Genomic DNA, 25398 nt, shown 5'->3' on the forward strand with positions numbered 1-25398 from the left:
TGAACAAAGAAAGTTACAAATTTATTAATAACAAACCAAGTTTTCTTTTTTTTTTTCCAAATTATTTGAACCGTCCATCAAAATCTATGCACACCCACAGAAAAAATTATAGATAAATTAACCAAAAAAAAGGCTCTTTGACCAATCCACCCTCGTTCACCGTGCGAAAGAGAATGCCAAATTCCGTAACCACCATTCCAACGAAAATAATTATTTCAAGGGTGTTTTCGTCATTCGAATGAGAGATTAGGATACCGTGAGCAGCGTCTAGAGATATAGACCTTACACCCGTCCTTGGGAATGATTGTCGGATTGTACACGATCTCATCACAGCCGTCCGTTCTGTGTCTGGTAAAATCGATCAACGTGGCAAACATCGCGATGAAGAGCACTAAATGATTCAATGCATACCTCTGGCCCACACACTGGTGGGCCCCAGCTCCGAACACCAAAAAGTTCCTCTTGTACAGCTGGTCCTCCCGTCTCTCCTCACTGAACCGGTCAGGGTCGAACCGGTCCGGTTCGGTGAATCCCTGAAAGGAAGACTCGTATACAGAAGGGAAAACAATTGTGCCCTTCGGGATGGTGTACGAGTCGGTCAACGGAAAGTCTTTGATCGCAATGTGTGGAACCAATGTGGCCGGTGGTCTATATCTTAAAACCTCACGCGCCACGGCCTGCGTGTACTTCATCTCCCTCACCTGATCGGCCGTTATCATTTCGTCTGATTCAGGCGACCAAAAGTTAAGAACTTCGCTACGAACTTTGCTCAGGATTTCGGGGTGCGAGTCAAGGAGTGAAACGGCCCACAAGAGTGACGAAGTCGACGCGTCTTGAGCTGCGAAGAGGAAGTCGAAGAGGTGGCCGGCGATTTCATGGTCTCCGGAGTGCGGTGGCGGAGGTTTACCCGATTCCTTTGCGGCGGCCAGCTCTTTGATGTGTTCTTGCATCCAAAAATCAATCAAACACGAAGGCTCTTCCCCTTTAGCCATTCTCGCTTTGCTCTGTCGAGTACACACAGTCAAAGTGTCCACTAAACGCTGAACCGCCAGCCTAGCGTTTCGAAATGCGAAACCCGGAAGATCCACCGGGAATTTCATCGTCCCGACGTTGAAAAGATTATAATCGTAGTTGAATTTGCGCCTGGCTTCCTCATTCAAATAAGGTCCAACGATAACCGTTTGAGACGTTTCGAGATTCATATCACGAACAAGAAGACGAAGAGTGACGATGAGCTGCTTCGTCTGGGACACATCCGAGTTCGATAATTTAACCCATTTTTTCAAGTGTTTAAGAATAATAATCTGCTGCAACGACGTGTAGGTAGAGAGAGCTTTAACGGTGAAATTCGGAGCAATACGACCACGGAGATCTTTATGATCTTGTCCAAACATGTAGATCAGATTATGTTCACCGAAAAGCTTCTTCCCAAACGGATGACCCACCAACATGAAGGCGTCAGGACGAACATTTGAAAAAATACGATGGGAAAGTTCAGCATTACGAATGAAGAGCATGAAGTTCCCAATAAGATAATTGGCAGAGAACCCAAGAGGCTTAGCAATAACAGCTTGTTCTTCCCAGAATTTCCTGGGGTTTCGGACCAATGGGATGGCGTTGCCAATGAAAGGCAACACAAAGACGGGCCCTGGAACGTGGCGTTTCTTAATCCAGTAACTGAGCTGATGAATCAACCATAGAAGAGCAAGGAAAGAGAAGAAGAATTGGGTTAGGGATCTAGGAGTGAGAGACGATAAGAGCAAGAGGAAGCCCATGTTAACGCTACAGTAAGGTGGAGAAAGAGAGAGAGACTGTGTTAGTGGTTTCTGGTTGGTAAGTTTTGGAGGAACAAAAATATATATAGGAGTTGCAGAGGAATATTAAAATTCACGTGGCGAATTCTGATTTGATAGTTCGGCGGGGGTCTTGAAGAAATGAAGAACCGATCAAAATCGACTGCCATATAATTAGTAGTGTTTGTTTATATGAATTCTGAAACTTTGACTTAGAAGTCAGAATACAGCCACCACACAACAGCACATAAAGCGACGCCGGCCGGGGGGGAATTGGGGCATAGACTGAGGGGGCCAGCCAGCTGGGTATGCAAGGAAGTGACGTGGAAGTTCCAGCAAAGATCGATTAGGACAAGAGTTGCTTATCTTATGACTAATTTTTTTAAGGTATATCACTATTATTTTATTAATTTTATTTAATAAACTTTTTGTTATCCATACTTCATTAAAGTACAATAAACCTACCAAATTGTTGTTGTGTCTTCTTCTTTCAGTTCGATTAGAGTAGACACTCTTTCTGTCTTCTTGTCCCTTGTTTTAACTAATCATGTATAAGGGGACCCAATTGTTATCCCATCGAGACAGGGCAGACTGATTTCGATATTAATTTTTTATTTTACACAGCACATTTTTTTAAATGGTTGGTTAATATTTTGTGAACTACTTGGGGTGAATTTGCAATAAAGACAAACTTCAGTGAAGATAAAAAATTAGCCTCATTCTAAGATTGAAAAAATAATAATAATAACGCCCATATTATTCGGATTTATATTCCTCCTCCCCACAATGCCATGCATTCTCTGTCAAAGTAGTTAATCAACAACGGTGGCTTTGGCAATTATAGTTGTATTGTATGGTCAAAAGTCAAAATTTCCTTTCGAACCTCAAGTTCATGGATACTAAATCCGAAAAAATAATAATAATTAATCAAATATTTAAGTAATTATTCTCTTATTTTTAGAATATCATGGTAAAAGTTGCTGATATTTCGGCAAGAGTTTGGTGAGTCAGAAAAACTAGGGCAATAAATAAGAGTCCAGTCAATGTTACGAACAGTCAGAGTAATGGGTCGATTAAAACAGAAAAATAATGGCGGCACTAATTGGCAATGTCACACTCTTTTAAAACAAATGATAAAAATGTGGTCAACTATTTTTGTGATACGGGCTCCATCACGTATACTTCAGTCTATCAGTCAACATCAAAAGTAGATTTGAATGAAATTAAATTTAATAATAATTAATTTAAATTAATAATAAATATCAAATAAACCATTAAAGAAGAGGAATTATTAAAATATAACTGAAAAAAAATAAATTTATAATTGTATATGCATATTCTGTAATGGGTTTTCGTATCTTCCTTCATTTTAAATTAGCCTCTCTACATCACGACTTGAAAAAAGCATCACTAGTACAAGTTCAAAGAAGTTTCATAACAATACTGCCGATAATTACGATTGTGAGGAATTTCCAGCCCCTTGAGTCCTTGACCTTGAAGATTTCGTTTTCAGTTTTACCTTCAAAAATTCTAAATTTGATTAATCTTAATCTATATGGTCAAGGAATTTATAGAAGACTTCGAAACGATGGCTCTAGTCGTTCATTCATGCATTGAATAATCTTCCAAAGGCCAAAAATTCCACACAGCATTCTGAAGGAACGGGCTAAAATATTATTTTAGCTCATTGTTTGGCCTGACTCAAATTGTAGCTTACCCCATAGCAATTCTTCTTCTCTTAATGGGATGATTTAGATCTCAAACTGACTACTTTGAATTCAATATAAACTCAAATTGATCCTCTATCGAATTTAATTCAATTTGAATTTAATCTCATTGGTAGCACAAAAAATAATATATAATTTAATACACAAACAATAATATGTTACTCATTATCTGACTAAATATTATTTTACTTTTAATTTAAAACTATCCTATCACATAATAGCATATCATTATTTATGTACAAAATTAAACATATTAATTATACACATAATACTACTCCAGTATGATTAGGAATGCCCACCATGATTTCAAATTATTCTGTGCCACCTTCCAATTAATAACGCCTTATAATATAGCCTCTTCATATTTATTCAACATTTATACATTCTAAGTATATTCTATTTACAGTTTAATAAAGTTTCTTCACATGACTATTGATAGGAGGAAGAATATAGCTCCCGTATGCAAAGTTTTAAACATAATCTTCAGGTAACTAGGGATTGATTTGAGTGTAAAAAGCTTAAACATGAGATGACTTGAATTTGCTTGAATCCATGATGGCCAACAGAAATATTAAGCTGGTTGAGATATAGTCAACGGGTTGCTGAGGGATAACTTGAGTTGAATTAAAGGCCAAAGGACTATTTCCCATCTTGAATTCTCAAAATTCTCTCTATTAATTATAAAAATATCGTTTACCCACTCATAATCGGTTAAATTTATTAGAACTAATGCCTAAAAATTTTATCTCTTTTTGCCCCCCTAAACTTTAAAAACTAAAAGTGTCCTCCAACCTAAGTTTTAAAAAATAACAATTTCACCTTATGGTTTCGTTTTGAAATCTCCGACGACATCTCCAGCTCCATTACCGACGGTCTCTCCCTCCCGAAGCATCCTCTCCTTCTGGCGATCTCTTTCCTCTAATTTAGACATCTAATCAACATCGAAGAAATCTTGGGAGACGAAAAACTTCGTCAGGTCGTCTTCTCATATGAAGACGACAGCTGGGAAGACAAAGAGATTCATCTTCTTCGACGCAAATCGGACATCTAAATGAGAGAAAAGAAATCGCTGAAAAGAGATGATGCTTCGAGAGAAAGAGGGCGTCGACAATGAAATCGAAAATGTCACTGGAGATTTCAAAACAAAACCATAAGATGAAACTACCATTTTTTAAAACTTAAACTAGAGAAAAATTTTAGTTTTTAAAGTTTAAGAAAACAGAAATAGATTATATTTTAATTTATTTTTAATATTATATAAAAAATAACAATTTTACCCTTATCACCGTTAATTTTAACTGCTCATAAGTGGATAAACGGTATTTTTATAAGTAATGGGGAAAACTTTGAGAATTCAGTATAATTTAGGTGGGAAATAGTCGTTTGGCCTGAATTAAAACTCCAACTCAAATTTGGCACAAATCAAGCCAAACACCAACCAAGCCAAGCTGGTTAGGTTCAGATCCAGCCAATCAGGTAATGTGAGATTATTACTCATCCTACAGGCTTTTCAGCAAATGACAAAATTCTACACAAGGACCTTTCAGGAAGAATGCAAACAGAATTTTCTGAATTGGACTCCTGGCATTATATGTGGTGCACAAAAACAATTATCCCAAACTGCTAGATGCTTAATCTTTTACATTGAGCTCAAAATAAATCTTTCATCCAAACAGATAAAAACTATAAATTAGTTCCAAAACTGAAAAGTTACTGCTGCTTTAATAAGGAACAACCATCCCATAGGGATAATATAAAAACAGAGCCAAACAGATAACAGGTATTGCTTACAGCCTTCTTCCTCTTCTACCACCCTTTCTGCGAGTGCTATCCGTTGGAATTGGAGTCACGTCCTCTGAAACATATGACAAGAAAAAAAATCAGGTAACTCCAATAATAAAGAACCAAAGATAAGAACACAAATTCAAGGTATTCAACGCAAATGCAGTCTCAAAGTTGACATACAATATCAAAATTATAAGACACTTCACAAGATTAATAAAAAGACAAACAAGATGAAACTCTATAACAGCTAATTTTTAGTTTCATAGAGGGCAAGCACAACTTAGAACTATTTGCTCAGTGTACACTGACTCTGCTATAGATATTGAGATTAGCCAAGGATTAAATACCAATTTTTTGAAGATAATTTGTTCATTGAATTAATCTACAGTAATTTATACATACAACCACAATATAATATTGTTTCAGAGGTATCCAAAAGACAGACTGAACATGAAGCAGTTCATCACAGTTATTCATCCAAAGGTCCAAGACACCACAGAGACTATCGTACCATTGTGAATTCAATTTCTCTCAAAAGTTCATTTTAACATACATATTTGCACACTTAAAGGATCCAACCCAACAAGAAGAACAAAAAATTATGAGCATAACTTATCAATGAGCTAATTATAAAAAAGTGTTGCTACACTAGTATATAATCCTGCAATCATATAAGTCAGTGCAGAGCAAAGGCCCCTACCTATGCGACCAATTTTCATTCCAGAACGAGCAAGGGCACGAAGTGCAGACTGGGCACCTGGACCAGGTGTCTTGGTCTTGTTCCCCCCAGTTGCTCGGAGCTTTATATGAAGAGCAGTAATTCCAAGTTCCTGATTCAAACAGATTGAATTTAGACATGCAAGTAGGCAATAGAAAAGGGATATCTTACAATGAATCCCAAGGGCATGATTGAAAATATCTAACCACAATACAACCATCAACTCTGAAGAAAATTAAAAGAAACATCGAAAGGGGCAAGGGTAGAAGCCTAGTAAAAGTCAGATAACAGAATCAAAGGGAAAATTGAGACCTTGCATCTGCTTGACACATCTTGGGCTGCGAGCATAGCAGCATATGGAGAAGACTCATCTCTGTCAGCTTTCACTTTCATACCACCTGTGCACGCAGAAGTTAATCTTTCAAAACTTGAAATGAAATTCAGAGATTAACCTCTTAATGGCAGCAAATAGCAGAAGCCAGATCATGACAATATACGAGACATAGGGAAACATCACAACAGGGAAAAAACATTACTGATTAGGATGGGAATTCAATTCGATGCTTATATTTACAGTTTCCGACCTCAAACTGCTCCATCAATTATAATTAGAGACATAATGTACAAGGCTTTTGTTATTATTTTTCTTATTCTCAACCACACTACTAAAGCATCCAAACAATAGAAAATCGAATACCTGCACACAATAGCAATAAAACAAAGTAAAAATATATTCACTAACCAGTGATACGAACAAGGGTTTCTCTGCCGGACAGATCTGTCACATGCTGTATTCCAACAAACAGAGTATTAACACAGGTCTAAAAAAAAGGCTTATTAACTGAGTGAATAAAAATGCTTTTCACACTTACAATGAAAGTATCATTAAATGATGCAAAGATGTGAGCAACTCCAAAGACATGCTCTCCATCCCTCACAGCAGGTCCTAGTGTCACATTCTCCTCCTTTGGCTCTCTAGTCTTCTTCTTCGACTAAAAAACAACAAATAATACAACAATGTAACACAAATTGATAGAAAAACACATAAGAAAAAAATAAAATCAATCTTCAATTCAGTAGATATGGCAGCACAATCTATATAATTATTTACGATATCCATTCAATCCCAGATTCGTTCGTGCAAGTAAAACAATTACATTACAAATTAGAAGAAAAAAAGCCAATAATGAAAAATCAGAACTTTTCATTTTCTTTTCTCGCTCACGTAAGAGAGAACTTAACGCATCAGTTTTGTAACACATAATGAGATCGAACACACACAAAAAATAAAAATAAAAATACAAAGTTGTAGATTAGGAAGCGCGAAGATCGTGAAAGTACGAACGAGGCAATAAAAATAATAAAGTTAGAGTCTTTTGGCTTACCATGGTTGCGAAAAGACGAGATGAGTTGGGAAATCTCGGGTTTGTTGAGGACGGTGCGTGTAACCAGACGCGAAAACCTGTGGAAGAGAGTTAAGATAGTGGTGGCTGCAAGGTTTTATACCATGAATCAGATTAGGGTTTTTGCAGAAGATCATGAATTTACCTGTTAGTCCTTAATATTTTCCAAATTGTTCAAGCACCTTGATTTTATCTTTTCCAGCTTTTTTGCCCCAACTCTTTTACTATTTCTTGTATTTCAATTGTTTGGCTTTTTTTTACCCTTGTGTTCCATTCTGTGACTATTTTGTATTCCAATGTTGGTTCCAAAGCCGTCCTAAATGGGGTGAGTCGTCATTACAGATGTCCAACAAAAGAAAATATGACCTTCCCAAAGTCTTTTCTTAATCTTCCTTCTGAGCTTCGTTTAGAGACACGTTGGGTTTGAGTAAGAGGCAATTTGAGACTGACACAAATTCGAAAGGTTGAATTTGAGATTGGTAAGTTTTCTAAAATTTAGAACCAAAATATTTTAACATTCACTTGATTTGACTTAAATCCCAACTTAAATATTTAAATTAATTTAAATCCTATTTATTTATAAAAACGAAAGGACTTATGGTTTAAATTTAATTTGTTCAATCTATGTTACAATTTAATTTTAAATAATTTCAATCAAATCAAACCTTAAACACAAATCATTAAGGAAGATTAAATTTTTTTATAAAATATTCAAATAATGTTATATACAGGTATAATAATTATCAATTTTAATATTAATAATAATATATTATAATATGTTAGATTTTATTTTAAACACTATAATTTATACACAAATATATACTTATGATAAGTACACCAACACTCTTTTAAATATCTAAATAATTAAAGTTAGATTCGAACTAAATCAAACTTTAATTCAGTTTGATTTGTATAAGATTGAACTTGAACTCGTTTCAAATGAGTTCAAACTCAATTAATTTCAAATGAATTGAGTTTGAGTTTGACTCAAATTTGAATCAAGCTTTTATCGTAATTTGTTATTAAAACTGTATCGTTTTAATATATATTATCGAAATAATATCACTTTGTATCAAAATTTTTATGTTTATTAGTTTAACGAACTAAACACTTAAAAGTTTGAGTGTAAAAATATTAAATTTTTAAATTCAAATTTTAATAAATTCGATTTGAATCTAATCACACGGGAACAATCTAATTACCAGGAATGATACTGTGTCACACTCTTCCAAACTACACGTAGCCAAATCCACCCCAAAAGCTGCTGATGTCGTGGCAAGTTTCGTGTAGATCTGGCCTTATAAGCCGCTAAGAAAGCTACCTGGGACCTAATTTAGCCTTACAACTGCTGCTAAGGAACTACTAGCCTAATATGGCCTCATGCCACTTTCTAGACTGGAAACAAGGTCAGATCTGGCATCATGCCGTCGGTTTCTAGTACTAAGGCTGACATCAGCTTAGTGTTTAGTTGAACAAGTCCATTGAGCTCAGACTCATCTCAATTACTTACTCAGAGAATAAATTATTTCTTAATTCAATAAACTTTTCTAAACTCTAAAAGCATACATTAAACTCAAATGCACCAATTTTTATCTGAATCTCGAGTTCTGCTTTTATCTTATTAAGCTGAGTTCGAGTTTAACACTAATGGACTCAATTTGACTGCAACCTTTTTTAACATTGTCATAGAGGTAAAATTCTTGTTTACTAAAATTAGAATTAAAAAGGTCAAGAGGTCAAGAGATTTTATGGTTACAAAGGTAAAATTGTAATTCATGTTTTAGCATGGCAGGCGCTTTTTATGATTTTTTTTTGGGTTTAGTAATGAAAATCCAAGTGTACATTCCAGTAAGTTCATCTCTGATAATATTTGCAAAAACATTTTTTCACAGAGAAGAGCACATTCCGAATAAATAGGTGCCCGTTTTACACGTAATGCTGCCTGCTACATTCGTAAACTCAAAAGCAGCATAAAACTCAAAAAGCAGAAAACACTGGACTGGACCGGAGGAATTACAACAACCTTAAGAACACCTATGTGTTGATACACACACAACCTTCAGTCATTGCAAGCACTTCATTCAAACATCCACATCCATCTTCCACATCTATATCACAAATATAGCACAAGCATTTTACAGCAGATGTAGAGATCAAATCACTTGCTAATTTTAGATAGAAATGGGAGGTCGACCTCGTCCCATGGTGAACCCTCTGGTTCCATCAGGCATTCTTGGGCCAGGAGGTGGCTTAGCAGCTTCATAGCTAGAGGAAATTGTACCATGGCCTGGAGAGAGACACAATATATACAGTCAATCAATGTTAAGTTTTAATGTACATGGGTTAAGGAAAAAAAAAAAAAAAAACAAAAGTAAATGCAGTGATTACCCAGCCCATTGCTTCTTCGATATCTTTGTTTCCTTGTTTGTCCATGATTTCTACCTTTCTTCCCATTTTTCTCCTTGGGTAAATGGTCCCCATCCTGAAAAGGATACAAATAACAATATCAGTTGGCAATAATGGAAAATGCCAAGAAACTGCACAATATAGCATGCCAAAGTATCCACCTCTTCATCATGGGTATCATCCTGATTCTCGCTTAAGTTATTGTTCTCTTCATCAGCCGAAGGTTCAGATGCTCGCCCAGTGTTACTTCTTTCAGAATCAACCCTCCAGCCCTGCTTTCTCTGGCCATACTTGGCCTGTAAGAGATGATACAAGATCAGCATTTGTAATTGCCAATAGTAATGAAGAACAATTGCGGTCTATTACCACTCGCTTAAGCAGCTTAACCCGCATGCCATTTCTCCAGTCTTGTTCATTATTTAATGTTACCACCTGATCCAATCACGAGAAAATCAACACCTTAGATCACTAATAAAAGCACCATAAAGCAAATTCAGTAATGAGGTGATTTCCTTGATACTCACTGCTCTCTCAGCAGCCTCCACGGTCTCATACTCCACCAATGCATGTAACTGCATACAGACCAGAAAATTAAATGGGACTGGATCAACAAAATTGACTGATGACATACCAATGACTCTTTTTATCAACAAAATCAAGCCGATAATTATATCCCTCTTCTTCAAATTAAAAATTCAGTTAAAAAAAAATTCTTGCCAAGTGATAACAGTTGAAACTGTGACATGCTCCTTCCACTTAATGATATTAAACTTTACAACCAGCTTAGAGACCAGCAACAATAATAAATCAATAGAATAATCAGTCTACACAACGTAAAATAAAACCTCTCACCTCACACTTTTTCTTATTCTGTCCATACCTTATTACTGATCATAAACTCAGCCTTGCCGCCTTTTTTTGACTCTTCTGGAGTATGTGGATCACAGATGCGTATCTTTCTTATACTGAATTTCAGAAAGAATTCTACAATCAATAAAATGCTGAAAGCGTAGACTCAAAAAAAAAAAAAGGAAAAAGAAAAATACAACAGTATTATTAAAAAAATTTCATAAGGATAATAACCATACTTTCCGGCTTGAGCAAATATTCTCCGGATGTTCTCCACTGAGTGATCCTCTGGCAGATTTTCTACCAATACAGTGAATAACTAGGGCCCACAAATAAGTTGCCAAATTACTTTTTTGAAAGAACATATCAGATGAAATAATCAAGTTTGTTTCAAATAAATACCTTTGAATCCTTGACTTCGGCAGCAACTGGAAGAGGATTAAGGCGTTTCACTTTCTTTCCATTTGAACTCACAACCTATAGTTTTTGGTTTATGAAAATTAGACACTACTGAATGAACAAAAAACCTTTTCAACTGGTATTTTAATTTATTGCATTTTTATAAAACTTAGGATATAACTTATTGAAATTCCCAGATAAGATTTGTGTACTTATTACTTTAAACATGCAGAGTGTACCAACACAATAGGATTTAGGGCTTGCGGTTGTCATTATTGAGGGAAAAGATGATGCTTACAAGCAAGGACGATTCCCTGAGTGCAGCCACTATTGATTTGTTGTCTCGGGTCAGCTTCTTCATTTTCCTAAAAGAAGCAATAACCGAGATAGGAACTGCAAGTAAAATCACCATAGTTAGTAGATTGAGCTGCATAAAAAGTTAAATAACAGAGTTTAATTAGACAATAACAAAAGCCTTACAAGCTTAAATATGTAAGATCAAGTTATACAACAATCAGTTCCCATAGATATTTCAGGTGCAACTCAAACTGAGACTTTAGATGACCAAAAAATAAATCACTTAAGATTAAATCAACAACCTAGGAACAGGTTCAACTATAAAAAGGTTCTCAAATAGAGAAGGAATCAGCCAGCAGTTTGTTGTACAGCCATTCAGATTGACTGCCAAAGCTCAGCACAGCAAAATTTGCTGCACCAGGAAAACATCCAGGCTAGTCATTCCGTCATAAGTACCTGCTTTAGTTCATCACTTTCACAGTCTCAATTATAAAGACACTTTTAAGATATATTGTTTATTAAGTAACACTTTTTTTTTAAAAAATTTTGGCAAAAAATAACTCAAAATCATAACTTTCATACAAAGTTCCCAATCTTGCCAGAGAAATCACAAAACAACACATATTTATAGTTCGAAATTTCTAAGGTTTAGAGAAGTATGACAGCATGATATCAACAATTTCTTTTAACACATACAGCAAGGTCCCCTAGATTATGCACTATATTAGTTGGCAAGAAAGCAAACAGACTGACTTATTGGTTGGCAAAACCCATGAAAAAGGGAAAACTAATTCCCTTGACAAAACATACTCCAGTCACAAACAATACCTCGTAGATCATATGTCTAACTTATAAACCTCCTTCTTTAATCTATTTTCCAAGCTACCCGTAACTTAAATTGGCAAAGAGAAAATTGCCCATGGAACTCACAGAAACCTGATTTTAATAAGCAAGACTTTATTTGAGCATAATTACAAGACCAAGACACATGCATAGATATATATAAATTGAAAGGCATTTCTAAAACATAAGAACACAATGCAAATTACTTACCAAACCCTTCTTTCTTCTTCTTAATTAAATTCATCATATACTTGTCAGTAAGCAAATTTTCATCACTAAAATAATATTCCACCTGCAACAACACCAAACAACCAAAAAATTATATAAAATAACCATTCATTTCTTCAATTCACATGAACCTATGATTACTCGAGAACATATTATTGAAATCAAGAGAATTAAAGATAATGAGAAAAATATAACCTGCTTCATAATCTTAAGTTTCAGGTCATCAGTGAGAGCAGGTGTAGCAGATGAGAGTTCGAGATCTTTCGGTTGATCTTCAGCGGGAAGGTGATCAGGATCATCATCAGACGGTGGAAGCGGAACATCATCAGACTCGGGTGATCCGACTGGAGAGAAATCAGGACCATGCGGAGGAGACGGTGGAAAATCATCAACGGTTTCATCGACCACCGTGGCGGTAGTGGTAGTGGAACCGTTAACGCCGCCGTCCATTGGAGGAGAGGGGAGAATTACGAAGAAGTAGATCTCTCTCGTATCTCGCTCCCTCTCTCGTCTCCTCTACAAGGGTCCTTTTAATAAGATTAAAAACTTGCAGGGGCTTTTCGGTCCTTCTGCTCTTCTCGCGTTGAAATATTCTTTTTAAATGCAATGACTGATCCGACGACGTTTTGCTTTTATACCTCGTCTATCGAATGAGAACTCCTAGTAGAATCACGATTAGTCAGTTACAACTTGTACAGTGATTTAGGAGAAATTTCAACAAATGGGGTAATAATTTGACAATTAAAATATAATTAATTATATATCAACTAAGAATTAAACAATTACATCTAATCACTTCATATAAGTAATTCATGATTAGCAGGATTGGACACAGATTTGGTTAGAAATTATTGATTTAAATTCAAAAGAATTAACTTAAAATTAATTTGTGATGAGTGTGTTAAAATTTGAATTCAATTTATTTTTTTTAAATTCATTTTAAATTAATTCAAATTCGAATATTTATATTTGATTTATGAAAATAAATACAATTTTTAACTTAAATTTAATTTTTTTAATTTAAGTTCGAATAATTTTAATTGAATCAATCCGAAATGATAGTTAGCCTTAAAATGTATTTATATGAAAATAGATACAAAATCAGAATCTCACATGCAAACAATACATAAAAAGCAACTCTAAATCAAAACAAAAACCACCACCCAAAATCCAACCACAATCCCTAAACCCAATCTCCCAAACACATTTATGATGGAACTTGAAAACCATGCCCTCACATCATCCACCTCTGGTCCACATAGTGAGCTCAAATCATCGGTTCTCGTATTGTAATACACACTATAGAACGCAATGCGGTTCCTCTCAGCCTTGGCAGTGAAATTCATACTGGCACTGTGAAAGGTTGAGTTGGAATCTGGGGTGTAATGGATTGTTTGGGCTTGGTCTCCGGCAAAGGCCATAAATGCAAGAGGTTGCTTGCATTTGTCACCAGCATAGCCTAAAGAAAATGTCATGACATAATCTTTGTTCGCCGAGGTTTCCACCATTTGAGAGATGATACCTTCCTTCCCAGAGAGCAGTTCCATGGCTCGTTTGCCCTGTGGGAAGGAATCATGGTAGGAGTCTATGTTGCGGACAGCCCTGTTTGATTCAACAATCCAACCAGGCAACGAGGATGTTTCTTCATCAAGGTTGGTCGGGAGTAGGATGCCTAGTGACACATTTTTGAACATCCAAGGGCCTTCTTCCATATCGCCATTGACAACAGCATTATCTGCAAAGAACACAGCAGATGGGAAGCAATCAACGCAATGATATCAAGCATTAACATTTTGAAACCTCCCAAGATTGATGAAGTTATTCCTTAAAAAGTGCAACAAATGGATAGTCTCATGGCTATGACCAAAAACTGTGACACAAAATTTTAATATATAAGAGCATATTGAATTCCCACTTGTGATTTTTATACGTAATATCTTTTGTAATTATGACAAATCTCCCTGCCCCATTTTTTTCCCCGATCTAGCTGAGCAAATAATGCAATATTAACCCTTCCCTGCCCTTAACCTACAAGGACTCTCTCTCATCCCTGATGAGACTTTTCAATTAGAAAGGAAAAGTTGGGCAGCTAAAGAGGCACGATGCTTTAATGTTTGGCAAGGGCAATTATGAATTCAAAGTGCAAAGCATGAAATTTGATATGAAGGGAGGCGCTTATTGTAGAGGTTAATGTAGCTTTAAATTATCTAATAAAACTATACACATAATTTTATACATAAATAACAATATGATTAGATACTGATTTATTTTTAATTTTTAATTATTTAATCATATAATAATATATCATTATTTATATATAAAATTATATACATAATATTATTATAAATTATAATATCTCAATATAAATTGATTCAAATTTTTAATAATTAATTTAAATATATATTTATTTATTATTAAAATATTACCATTAAAAAAATATTTTATTAATAAAATATATAATATTATAACTGATATAATAAATAAAATAATTAAAAAGAGATTCAAACTACATCAAGCAACTAAAACTTTAATTCAAATTTGATAAGAATGAAATCGAACACCACGCGTATCTGAGCTGGCTCCAGCTCTCTCAAAAAGGACCTCATGCTTTCGATGGTCATCAAAAAGCATCAAGCCATGGCTACATTGGACCCACTTTACCCACAAAAGTGAAAAGGGCAAAAGAAAAATGAGGTAAATTGCTAAAATACAATACCTTTGGGTTTATCATGAATTAAAAGCTTCTTGATGGACGGCGATGTCATGAACGATGGGCCCACATGTGGGGTCATCTTCCATTCCCGAATTTCTAAAAGCCGAATTCACAGTTTCATCTTGGGCCACAAAGGCCCCAGATAAGGGTCCCACCCTTGCATGTTGTACAATGTCTAAAGTCTGTGGTCTGTGATGCAGCAGGTGGCACGGAGACGTTCAGTGATTCCAGCTATGCGCACGTGCGGGCCTCACTAAAAGTAACGGTGTACATGGACCCCTTTTCCACTTTCACTTCCTGGCTGATCTCCGCGTCGTTGCCTAATCTAACGGCATGGGAACCTTGTGGTACGATGAGGATCATCCCACCTTGTTTTTGCCCTTATGCTCAACGGTGCCGTTTACTTTCCAGCTTGGAGTCTCAGTAACGCTCCCAAGGATCTCGCTTGGAGAGCCGTTCGATGGGGCGGCCTCAAAATCACCGTTTGCCACCAGACCTGTAAATTAAATTTAATATTTTTTTAAAAAGAATTAATTCATTATTCAACTTCTTATGAATCTTGTTTATTTTTATTGAAGAAAGCTACCTATAAAAAATCATTTCACGAATACAGTAAGCCCAGAGTGGATAACTTTATCTTCGTTACACACCTGAGGCCTCGTAACAGAGGAAGCTCAGGCCATATAAAATGTGAAAGCATTATGAAGAAACATAAAAAAATAGATAGCAGAAAATTACCCAATATTAAGAAATATAAATAGATGTGTCAATATTATAAAAACTGAATTCAAGTGAAAAAATTGAATTAGTTTTTATAAAAAAAAAAACGAATTTAAGTCGATTCAAATATATATATATTTTAAACTAATTTTTTTGAATTTAAATCAATTTCAAATTCAAATTTATTTATATCTGGCCCCTGTTCTTAGAACAAGGTAGGAGGGAACCCATTTTGGCGGGAAATGATGCAATAAAGTCGTTTTACTGTTTTTTTGGCTTAAAGAAAAAGATGAACATGGCCCATTAGCCCATAATCCACCAACAGCACCAACAGCATCTTCAGTTCAATACACCATTCTCTTTTACTCGTTACGCATTGCGGCAGAGAAGAAATGCAACTACAGTTTGGTAACAACTCTTCTTTTTGAGAAATGAAGTTGAATTTACCGGTAAGACTTCACATTATTTGCCAAATGGTTATAAATAAGTAACGTATTTTTCAGAATGGCCATTGTAGAAACCAAAAAGAATAATTTCTCAGCATAAAGAAGGGGAAGTGCTTCAAGTAAGACTGCAAATGAGCCCAGCCACTCACGACCAGCTTGCTTTTTGGTTTGAACCATGCTGGGGTTTGAATCGTTAAAATTTAGCTCTTAAGCTCAGTTCTAGCTTGAAATTAGTTAATTTGGCTCGAGTAGAACACCACAAAAGTTTCAAATATTTAAGCACAGTAATCAATAAATAATGCTCATTACATTACACATAGAAAAGGTTAAAAATTTTGTTGGGAAGCGGGGCCCTATTACGAAGGCCTAATATTTGTTGATGTTCTTGAAGCAAGAAGTAAACTGGGCATCGAGACGAGAGCTGAGAATTACCGTGGCTTATGAGCAGAGTCAACTAGAAATTAGTAATACGAAAAACCTCACCATTTTACAGAGTTTACGGAACGCACACTGACAGATGCATCAGATCTCAGAACTAACAATACCCACAAGGCATAAATCTAGAAGCAAAGTAGATTAGAAGTAAATGTACATACCATCTTCAACAAGGGCTCTGGTGCCAGCGAAATGAGAAAGAAAAAGCATAAACAAAAAGACCCATCTGGTTGTTGCAGAGCTCAGCAGCACCATTGTTTTGGCTAAAAATATCTGGAGAGTTGTCTCTCTTGCTGGTTTTGGGTGAGCAGAATTTGCTCTTGGACAGAGAAAAGAAGAGTAGGCAAAACGTGGCTTTTATCCAAGATTCCAGCTCTATCGTCTTTACTTGCAGCTGTTACTTGATTTACCCATGAATAATTTGACAAAAAAGGCCTAACTCTAAATTTCTCTAAGTGTAACAAGAAAAAGTAAAAGCTCTGCTGCTAGTGTTCCCAACATCTCCACGTTTTATCACAGGCCAAACGACTATTTCCCACCCAAGGTATGCTGCAATCTCAAGTTTTCACCCTTTATACCAAACACCCACCTATGACCAGTTAAATTTAACAGAACCCTAACGCCTCAAAATTTTATCTCTTTTTGCCTCCCTAAACTTAAAAAACTAAAATTTTCCTCCAACCTAAGTTTTAAAAAATGGCAGTTTCACCTTAGGGTTTCGTTCTGAAATCTCTGGCGACATCTCCGGCTCCATTGCTGACGACATCTCCCTCCCGAAGCATCCTCTCTTTCCGACGATCTCTTTCCTCCTATTTGAACGCCCGATTGACGTCGGAAAAACCTTGGGAGACGAAGAAGAAAAATTTAATTTATTAAGTTTAGGGGGGCAAAAATAGATTATATTTTAGTTTATTTTTTAATATTATAGAGAAAATGACTATTTTCCCCTTATAACCTTTATTTTTAACGGGTCATGGGTAGGTATTTGATATTTTCATAGTTAAAGGGTGAAAACTTGAGATTGCAGCATACCTTATGTGAGAAATAGTTGTTTGGCCTTTATTACATGATTGTGGGTATTGAGAATCGGGCTCTCCCATAAGAGAGGTAGATTCCAACTAAGTGAACCTAAAATATGAATGAGTTGGAACCGAATTCAAATTTAAAGTATTTAATTTGAGGTTGAGAATAATAAAATTGAATAGATAAATTAATGATAAAATTTTAAATTCGAACTAAATTATCAAATTAAAATTTTAAATTCAACTTTTGATTGGTGGATTTTTGTCAGTTTGAAAATATCGATTACAATCTCATAAATTAATAAACAAAGATTAGAAACGAGCTGGTTGCTAAGGCTAAGCATAAGGCCCATAATCCATTGGGCTCTGCAGGCCTGGCCCAAATTAAACTGGTTCCAAAACGACACTCGATTGACTAGGCGGCAGGTCACGAAGACAGGCAGCTGCAATGGCATCTTCGGCAGCACTTCGAGACCTCCAGCGCGAACTCGAAAACAAAGCTAACGATCTTGGTAAACTTCAAAAAGGCAAGTTTGTTTAGGTCTTCATTTTCTTCATATAATTTTTTTTACTTCTGAAAGAATTCGAATAAATACCCTAAAACATTAACGATTTTGTTCTGTATCAGATATAGCTAAGAATCATCAAGTGAGAAAGAAGTACACTATACAGCTTGGAGAGAACGAACTCGTCCTCAAGGTCTGTATTTTTATATTTATATTTATTTTTTTTTCTCTTTCTATTAATTAACATTTGGTTGAAATTGATTTATTGATATTTTTTTGCTGGTATGTTTTTATCAGCCAAAGAAGGCGTTGAAGTTATTGTGATTTGGTTTTTGAAATTTTTTTTGTTACGGTTGTGATATTATGTGTATTATTGTAGGAGTTGGGTTTGTTAAATGAAGGAGCAAATGTTTACAAATTGATTGGTCCAGTACTAGTGAAGCAAGATTTAGCTGAGGCTAATGCGAACGTGCGCAAGAGAATTGAATACATTTCTGCTGAATTGTATGTGTTCAGTAGTTTTTTCATTCATTTTTTCTTGCAATGTGCGAGGTTGTGATTTGCTTGGCTCTTTTTAGGTTTTTGTTTTAGATTTCTGAAGTAATAGATTATTGGATTTAATTAAGTTGTAGTTTTCGGTATTTTCCTCTAGTCCATAGATGTGGTGGTATTTTCTTTATTAGCTACTTGTCAAAGCTGGAGTGGAAGTGTTGAGCCCAATACAGAATCCAGGGTTGAATAGTATTTAAGTGCATGTTCATTGTTGTCTGGATTTCAATTTTTTTTTAAGCTACAATGTGAGTGCCAGAGCCAATTTAATGAGAAAGGAATTTTGCTATATTTGGACATCTCTCGTCCATATAGGAAAGGAGGCGATGGGGAGAGCTTTTGTGAAGCTCATGAATAGTTAATTTTATAGTAACCTGTATTGATTTATAACCAGGATGCAGAATCCAATCAAAGCAAGATTAAACTTCAGGTTTTTTTTTTTCAGCATTACCATGCTATTTGGCTTGGGATTTACTACACATTAACTGACATATGCTTTTGAAGTACCTTTTCTTCTAGGCAATAATGTTTGTATAGATTGGTGTGTGTTGTTGCTTTCTTCTTTATGTAGATATTGGTGCTTATGCAAGAACGATTTGCAATATGTTATATGATTCTGTGTTATCATATTCTTCCTCTTCATCCTGTTTTTATAATTTATTGTTGTTGTCATTACCATTATTAGTATGATTTGGCTTTATTGTTCAATAGCCTTGACTTTTAATCTGTTTTTATGCCTAATAGGAAGCGACTTGATGCAACTCTTCAAGATTTGGAAGAAAAGCAAAATAGTAAAAAAGAAGCAGTTAGTGTTCTACCTATTTATATGTTTGTTTTTGTTCTTATAATGAAAATTTCCTTACTGCCTCTATTCTCCATTGTTTTCATTTGAAATTCTTTAGCAAATTTAGTGTCAAATGCTATTAGGATTTAATGTTAAATTTGATAAAAGATAGGATACATATCAGCCAGTATAATAAGAGTTTATTAGATCAGACTCGCAGGTATTGGATTGTACTACTAGAGAAGTGCTGAAGTTGACTATCTTATCATTTATAATTGTACCTCAAATCTCTTTCATTCAATCTGCCTGCCTCTCTCTTACCGCATTTATTTTATATGAATATCATTCTTCACAAATTGGAAGAGGAAATATTTGAAATTTCACGCAGAGAACTTTTATTGATCATTACTAACCTTAAGAAAAAAATTGACATATAGTACTTATTGTGTATTTGCTTTGTTGGTCCTAGACCCCCCGAGCTTATTTGAGACTTAATAGATTTGGGAATGATAAGATCATGAGGGTGACTAATTAATTTTTTTGTGCTGGAAAAATCTGATGTATAAATATCCATCTCCTGGGTCATCGGTCTTGTGGCTAGTAGTCCATTACAGTGCTGCAAAATTGGCTACATGATTAATATAATATTTTTTTCATTGTGCATTGCATTTTTCAATGTCAATTAATTGATCCAAGTTGTTTTGTTGTCTTGTAGATCTTTAAAGTACAACAGAGGATTCAATCACTTCAGGTTGGAAAGGCCAAGGTTTAATGTACTTAATATGTGTGATCAGTTTGTAGGTGTTGCTTCCCCTTACTCACATGTGCAATTTTGGTGAATCTTGTTACTATCTAAAGGTACAGTGTGCATAACAGTCTATAATCATTGTGACTGCAGTTTTGTGGGATATCAAGTAATTTTTGTAAAAATTGTTGTCATTTATGTGTCTATTAGCATTTTCTAACATCTCTTGTTAAATTTTCGAAGAAAAGAATATATTGACATTGAGTAATACTTAAATGTACTAATGGATAGGTAATAGGTTAACGTATCATCATATGATTCAGTAATTTAAATAAGAAATATAATAAACAATTAGATCACTTAATCGCATGATAACACATTAATTGTTATTACTTGTTAATACCCATTTGTTAGTGCATGTATTACATATTGACCTTAAATAGGAGAATAGTTTATCAACTTTTTCTAAGACGTCAGGGTTTTCATTGGCAAATTATACAGTTTGAGCTACTTTCAAGCTACTTGTGGTTTAACTTAGTTATTTTCTAGCTAATCTTGAGTTACTTGAGCAGAGTTTGAGTTTATTGTTTTTTGGCTCGAGTATAATATCAATAAATCTTTATAAGTTTAAAACTTTACATTTACACTCACTAAATTTTACATGTACGCTCCCAAGCTTTACATCTTACTATGACAAATTTCATTTGACACCCTAAGTTTTAAAATTTGTATATACAACCTAATATTGAACTTTGAATAGAGGGAATAATTAATAAATATATAAGTTATATAGTTTATCTGTAATTTTTTGAGTTGAACTTAGGTCAGTAATTCCTGTCTCAAGCTCAGGCTGCGATCTCCCAAGCAAGCTCTTCTAGCTCAAGCATTCTATAAATTCAATCATACCAAACTTGAGTCTAACAATACTCAATTTAACTTAATTGCAACCCTAGATGGATTTTAGTTGATTCGACTTTCCAGTGTGTTTAGGGCTTGCAAGATTCAAACTGGGTCGATTGGGAGTGTCATTTGTCATAACGTTAAAATGTCTATAGAAGTTGTATTGATGATTTAGAGTACATCTACGTTCATAAATGATGGTTCCCCTGAAAACAGGGTTTAGAACTTCAATTCCCCAGGTTACGAGATACTAAAGTAAATAGATAATGTACAAATTAAATTCTTACACCAAGAAATGAACCATAACAACACTAGACTGGTTTCTCTAATTACTTTGAAAACCAATTTTTATTCATTTGACCATGATTCAAATTTCAAAGACATTTATTGATCTGAAGAGCTACTGAAGACCGAAAGTGAAAGATTTGTCGAACACATAATAAAAAAGTAGAAACCAACTCTAGGAATGATTCATGAATTGTGTTAGTTTTTAGAGATTTGATAGGAAGTTGATGGAGAAACTTGAAGGAAGAAATTCAACTTTAAGACGTGAAATACTTTCCTTAAAATGATATTTGTTTCCTATCTTTATCGTAGTTTTAGGATAATACAAATTCACTCTTAGGATATAAAAAAGTTATAAAAATTTTTATTCTACAAACACTAAAGATTTCTTAGTTTCATTAAAGTGTTTGCTAATGGGTGTGTCTGAATGAGAGCATGCCAACACTTATTTCACTTTATTCATAATGGAGTCTACTACTTGTTCAGTGTGTTCTTTGTATGAATCGATGTTTCCACAGATTTCCCCAGAAACAGTAACTTCTAATTAAATAAATATATCATCAGGTTGCCTTGCTGCTGATACCTGTGAAATCAAGATTAAACTTGACCATATACATCATATTGTATCACATTCATAAATCATAAACATGGGTTGCCCGTAAATCTAGCCACTAGAATTATCTTATTGTCAAGTGTCATCTCAGTCGACAGAGTGCATTATGCTTATGTTATCACTTAATTTGAAGTGTCTTGTATTGTTTGTGAGTTTGATTATGGAGATTGATAAGTAGATGATGATAAGGATGAATATTGCTGATGGTGAAAATTCAGGAGGTATGCAAGAATATGAGTATAATCTTACACAAGTAGATAAATATGAACAGAACGTTTTTACGGTGATTTGATCTGGAAGCTTATGTCAACTATTATATTATTGAATACTTTGTTGAAAATTTGGTAAAATAACAGTAGGATATCACAATTTTTTTCTAAATTGCTTCTTGAAGCAAAGAATAATTGAATAATTTTGTAAGTAGATCATAGTGCAATGAATCTAAACATCTGATGAACTCTTGTGATCATGTTATTTTGTTGAAACAAGAGACAATTTTGTCATCTACTAATGAAAGTCAATTGATATGAAATGTGATGTCATTATAAGAAATTGGAATATTATGTTTAAAAGATCACGAGAACGGTTGAAATTGTTAGTAGTTGTTCTTCACATTGCTTCGAAATAGAAAGTCATCAGCCGACAATTGGTATTGGAATCTATTTGTGTGTAAACAAGGTATCTTCTCCATCATATGATCTTTTGAAAACTTTGGCTACGAAAGGCAATGCCTCCACTGAAATTTAACCTTCACTCTTTCTGATACAAAAGTCCCTTGTGCGTAGAATATGCTGGATAAGACGTCGCATTCCACCCGGTAGAACCCATTATTGAGCAAGAAACACGATGGTCCGTACGGTAAAATCCATTATTGAGCAAGAAACACGATGGTCCGTACGTCTTCGTGCTCAAAATCCTTAAATATTTCTAACCACGTTCAAGAAAAATGGAGAAAATGTATGGAATGATTGGTCATTCCAGCTGCAGTTGGCAGATGAAATGAAAGGCCACTGATGAAAAAGTTGGTGATGTGTTTAGCCACCTAATGGGGCATATAATAATGTGGTTTGAATGCATTCCACTCCTTCATCTTACCTATTTTCGAGGGGCATATAATGTGACTTGTTTGTTTTTTTGAAAAAATTGTCCACTCCCCTGATAATATTTTCTATCATATCAACAATTTTGTTTTATCTTATCTACAAACTTCTAATGATATTGTCCACTAATTTAAAGAGTTTAAGTTTGAGTTACATTTATCAGTACGAGCCAAGTTTGAGTTATCTTCGGGCTCGATTCGCTTCTAATCGAATCCATCTCTATTACTACCATTGTAAATATTTTTGTTTTTCAAATCGGAATCCTTTTTATACCAATTGAAATGGCTTAACTCCCTTTTTTTTTTTTTTTTCGTTTTGCATATGAACTTGTTTCAAGGTTTTATGAAAGCGTTTTTCATTCAAAAATGTTATTATGTTTGGACTTTGCAGCAATCAATTCCCTTGCAATACTGGTGGAAGTTAATAGGTACTATCTTTTGAATCAGTCTTAATCTAACTGCCTTTTCTGGCCAGGCTAATAGAAAAGGAATTCACAATTTAATTCGCATTCATCAGTGGAACATGCATTCAAATAACAAATATTATTAAAAGGCGCAGCATTTACTCACCAATCTTTTCCTGCAATTTTTACGAAGAGTATAATGACACAACTCTTATTACTTTGTAATTTTGAAGTGAAAAAGGCTCTTATTTTCTGACCTTTCTCTTATCTAGTCTAGCGAATGGGATACGTCCCATCAAATATACAGAGGGATGACAAGGTGGCATTCCACAAATCTCATGAAAAGCTACCCAATTGCGTGCATTTCATTAGTTACTTGTAATTAAGACTTCATATCTTTCACCATGCAATCTTTTTAACATCATAATTGCTATTAGGGTTCATTTCAGAAGATATTTGTTATTTGATGACAAATTTAGTTATTAATAAAGTAATTAGTGGAGAAGTAAAAGACAATTAAATGTCACAAAGCAAAGACATATTAAAAAAAGGCAATGATGTTGGATTAGGAGGATTAGTGCAAGTGCTAAACACTAGGAAATTGTGGACCATGAAAATCCACATGAGATGATTGAGATAAAAGGTTTCGCGCTAACATGTCTAATCAATTTATACAAACAAGTGCCAACTGCCATTCCTTAGGTGTTATTTAGAAATCAAATAATACCAATATATAAAAGGCCGTTAGTGTGTATTTAAATCATCATTTTAATATGAGACATATTAAAAGGTGATAGTATATACACTTAAGCCTATTTATGCAAAGGCGAACCACACCCCCCCCCCCCCCCCCCCCCCCCCCAAGTATGCTGATTTTTCAAGTTTTCTTCTTTAAAAATTTCATTTACCCACTCATAGACTATTAAAATTAATTGAGTTTATTAGTTATATCATTTTCCCTCCGTAAATCCTAAAAACTAACAATTTTTTCTAACCCAAGGTTTCAAAAATTGCATTTCCATCCTTAGGATTTTCAAACTTTTAGATCCAATTTTTCCGATAATGACCGATAATCTTCAGGCACTGTCTCTTCCTCTCCGATGTCTTCTCCTTTCGATCGTGCGATGTCTCTCCCTCCTCAGTGTCTTCATCCATGACGACACTGAGGAGGGGGAGATGTCGCACTGTCGGAAGAAGGAGACATCGGAGAAAAAGAGACAATCCCTAGAGATCATCGGTCATCGTCGAAAAAATTGGATTTGAAAATTTGCAAACCCTAGGGGGGAAATACAGTTTTTGAAAACTTTGATTGAAAGAAAATTGTTAGTTTTTAAAGTTTAAAGAGAAAAATAAAATCAAATTTAAGTTTATCTTTAATATTACAGATAAAATAATAATTTTGTCCTTAAAACTGTTAAGTTTAACCATTCGTAAGTGGGTAAATAAGATTTTCAAAATTAACAAGAGAAAATTTAAGAAATCAATATACTTTGTATAGGAAATAGTCCTTTGGCCTTCTGCAAATGTATATTTGAATTTGGATTCTAACTCCATACTTAATATTTTATACTTTTAACTTCTTGTTTTATCCATGATAAAAATTGAGTGTCCGTTGTGGCTATTGCGATGAGAATAGGTTATGATTGGTTCACATTCTTAAATTCATTGGTCCCTTGGTGTCCTCGGTAATAATACATGTCAATTACGTTTTATTTAACCTAAATAAAAT

At 34.6% G+C, this 25398-nt stretch overlaps 5 protein-coding genes and 1 long non-coding RNA gene across 7 annotated transcripts; 1 reads left to right on the forward strand and 5 right to left on the reverse strand.

Annotated features, from left to right (window-relative positions):
* On the reverse strand, positions 1-1957 carry LOC123192456 (cytochrome P450 710A1-like). Its single transcript, XM_044605021.1, has one exon. It carries the CDS (start codon positions 1773-1775, stop codon positions 231-233), a length of 1545 nt encoding a protein of 514 aa, XP_044460956.1. The 5' UTR covers positions 1776-1957; the 3' UTR covers positions 1-230.
* A 3127-nt stretch (positions 1958-5084) lies between these two features.
* On the reverse strand, positions 5085-7563 carry LOC123192375 (40S ribosomal protein S14-3). Its single transcript, XM_044604907.1, has 6 exons — positions 7409-7563; positions 6896-7015; positions 6766-6811; positions 6336-6421; positions 6006-6135; positions 5085-5375 (listed from the first exon to the last, which is right to left on the reverse strand). Exons 1-6 carry the CDS (start codon positions 7409-7411, stop codon positions 5308-5310), a joined length of 453 nt encoding a protein of 150 aa, XP_044460842.1. The 5' UTR covers positions 7412-7563; the 3' UTR covers positions 5085-5307.
* A 1706-nt stretch (positions 7564-9269) lies between these two features.
* Positions 9270-13013, reverse strand: LOC123193158 (la-related protein 6A-like). 2 transcript variants are annotated; one of them, XM_044605952.1, is made up of 11 exons: positions 12644-13013; positions 12431-12512; positions 11379-11473; positions 11084-11158; positions 10921-11000; positions 10713-10797; positions 10357-10404; positions 10202-10264; positions 9994-10128; positions 9815-9908; positions 9270-9713 (listed from the first exon to the last, which is right to left on the reverse strand). In XM_044605952.1, the coding sequence occupies exons 1-11, from the start codon at positions 12896-12898 to the stop codon at positions 9598-9600; spliced, it is 1128 nt and encodes a 375-aa protein (XP_044461887.1). In that variant the 5' UTR covers positions 12899-13013; the 3' UTR covers positions 9270-9597. The 2 variants fall into 2 exon arrangements, with proteins under 2 accessions (XP_044461887.1, XP_044461886.1); XM_044605951.1 differs by having other exon boundaries at positions 10199-10264.
* Positions 13014-13587: 574 nt separating this feature from the next.
* Positions 13588-14223, reverse strand: LOC123193160 (the record flags this gene model as incomplete). The annotated part of the gene is made up of 1 exon (XM_044605953.1): positions 13588-14223. A coding segment is annotated over one exon (636 nt), but the record flags the coding sequence as incomplete, so codon positions are not given.
* A 2368-nt stretch (positions 14224-16591) lies between these two features.
* LOC123193565 lies at positions 16592-17274 on the reverse strand. Its single transcript, XR_006497101.1, has 2 exons — positions 16924-17274; positions 16592-16837 (listed from the first exon to the last, which is right to left on the reverse strand). It is a non-coding gene; the product is annotated as an uncharacterized LOC123193565 (long non-coding RNA).
* Positions 17275-18160: 886 nt separating this feature from the next.
* LOC123192613 (prefoldin subunit 6-like) lies at positions 18161-20636 on the forward strand. The gene is made up of 5 exons (XM_044605225.1): positions 18161-18311; positions 18413-18483; positions 18670-18794; positions 19584-19644; positions 20339-20636. Exons 1-5 carry the CDS (start codon positions 18233-18235, stop codon positions 20393-20395), a joined length of 393 nt encoding a protein of 130 aa, XP_044461160.1. The 5' UTR covers positions 18161-18232; the 3' UTR covers positions 20396-20636.
* Positions 20637-25398: the final 4762 nt, after the last annotated feature.

This window comes from Mangifera indica, chromosome 12 (assembly GCF_011075055.1).
Source record: "Mangifera indica cultivar Alphonso chromosome 12, CATAS_Mindica_2.1, whole genome shotgun sequence".
Classification (NCBI taxonomy): Eukaryota; Viridiplantae; Streptophyta; class Magnoliopsida; order Sapindales; family Anacardiaceae; genus Mangifera; species Mangifera indica.

Coding starts and splice junctions, on each gene's coding strand:
- LOC123192456 (XM_044605021.1), bottom strand. CDS start 1,775: ATGGGCTTCCTCTTGCTCTTATCGTCTCTCACTCCTAGATCCCTAACC.
- LOC123192375 (XM_044604907.1), bottom strand. Junction 6,422..6,765: donor AACCCTTGTTCGTATCACTG/GTTAGTGAATAT, acceptor CTGCGTGCACAG/GTGGTATGAAAGTGAAAGCT. Junction 5,376..6,005: donor AATGAAAATTGGTCGCATAG/GTAGGGGCCTTT, acceptor CATATGTTTCAG/AGGACGTGACTCCAATTCCA.
- LOC123193158 (XM_044605951.1), bottom strand. CDS start 12,898: ATGGACGGCGGCGTTAACGGTTCCACTACCACTACCGCCACGGTGGTC. Junction 11,001..11,083: donor CCGAAGTCAAGGATTCAAAG/GTATTTATTTGA, acceptor TGTGGGCCCTAG/TTATTCACTGTATTGGTAGA. Junction 9,714..9,814: donor TCGAAGAAGCAATGGGCTGG/GTAATCACTGCA, acceptor GTCTCTCTCCAG/GCCATGGTACAATTTCCTCT.
- LOC123192613 (XM_044605225.1), top strand. CDS start 18,233: ATGGCATCTTCGGCAGCACTTCGAGACCTCCAGCGCGAACTCGAAAAC. Junction 18,312..18,412: donor TCTTGGTAAACTTCAAAAAG/GCAAGTTTGTTT, acceptor GTTCTGTATCAG/ATATAGCTAAGAATCATCAA. Junction 18,484..18,669: donor AGAACGAACTCGTCCTCAAG/GTCTGTATTTTT, acceptor GTATTATTGTAG/GAGTTGGGTTTGTTAAATGA.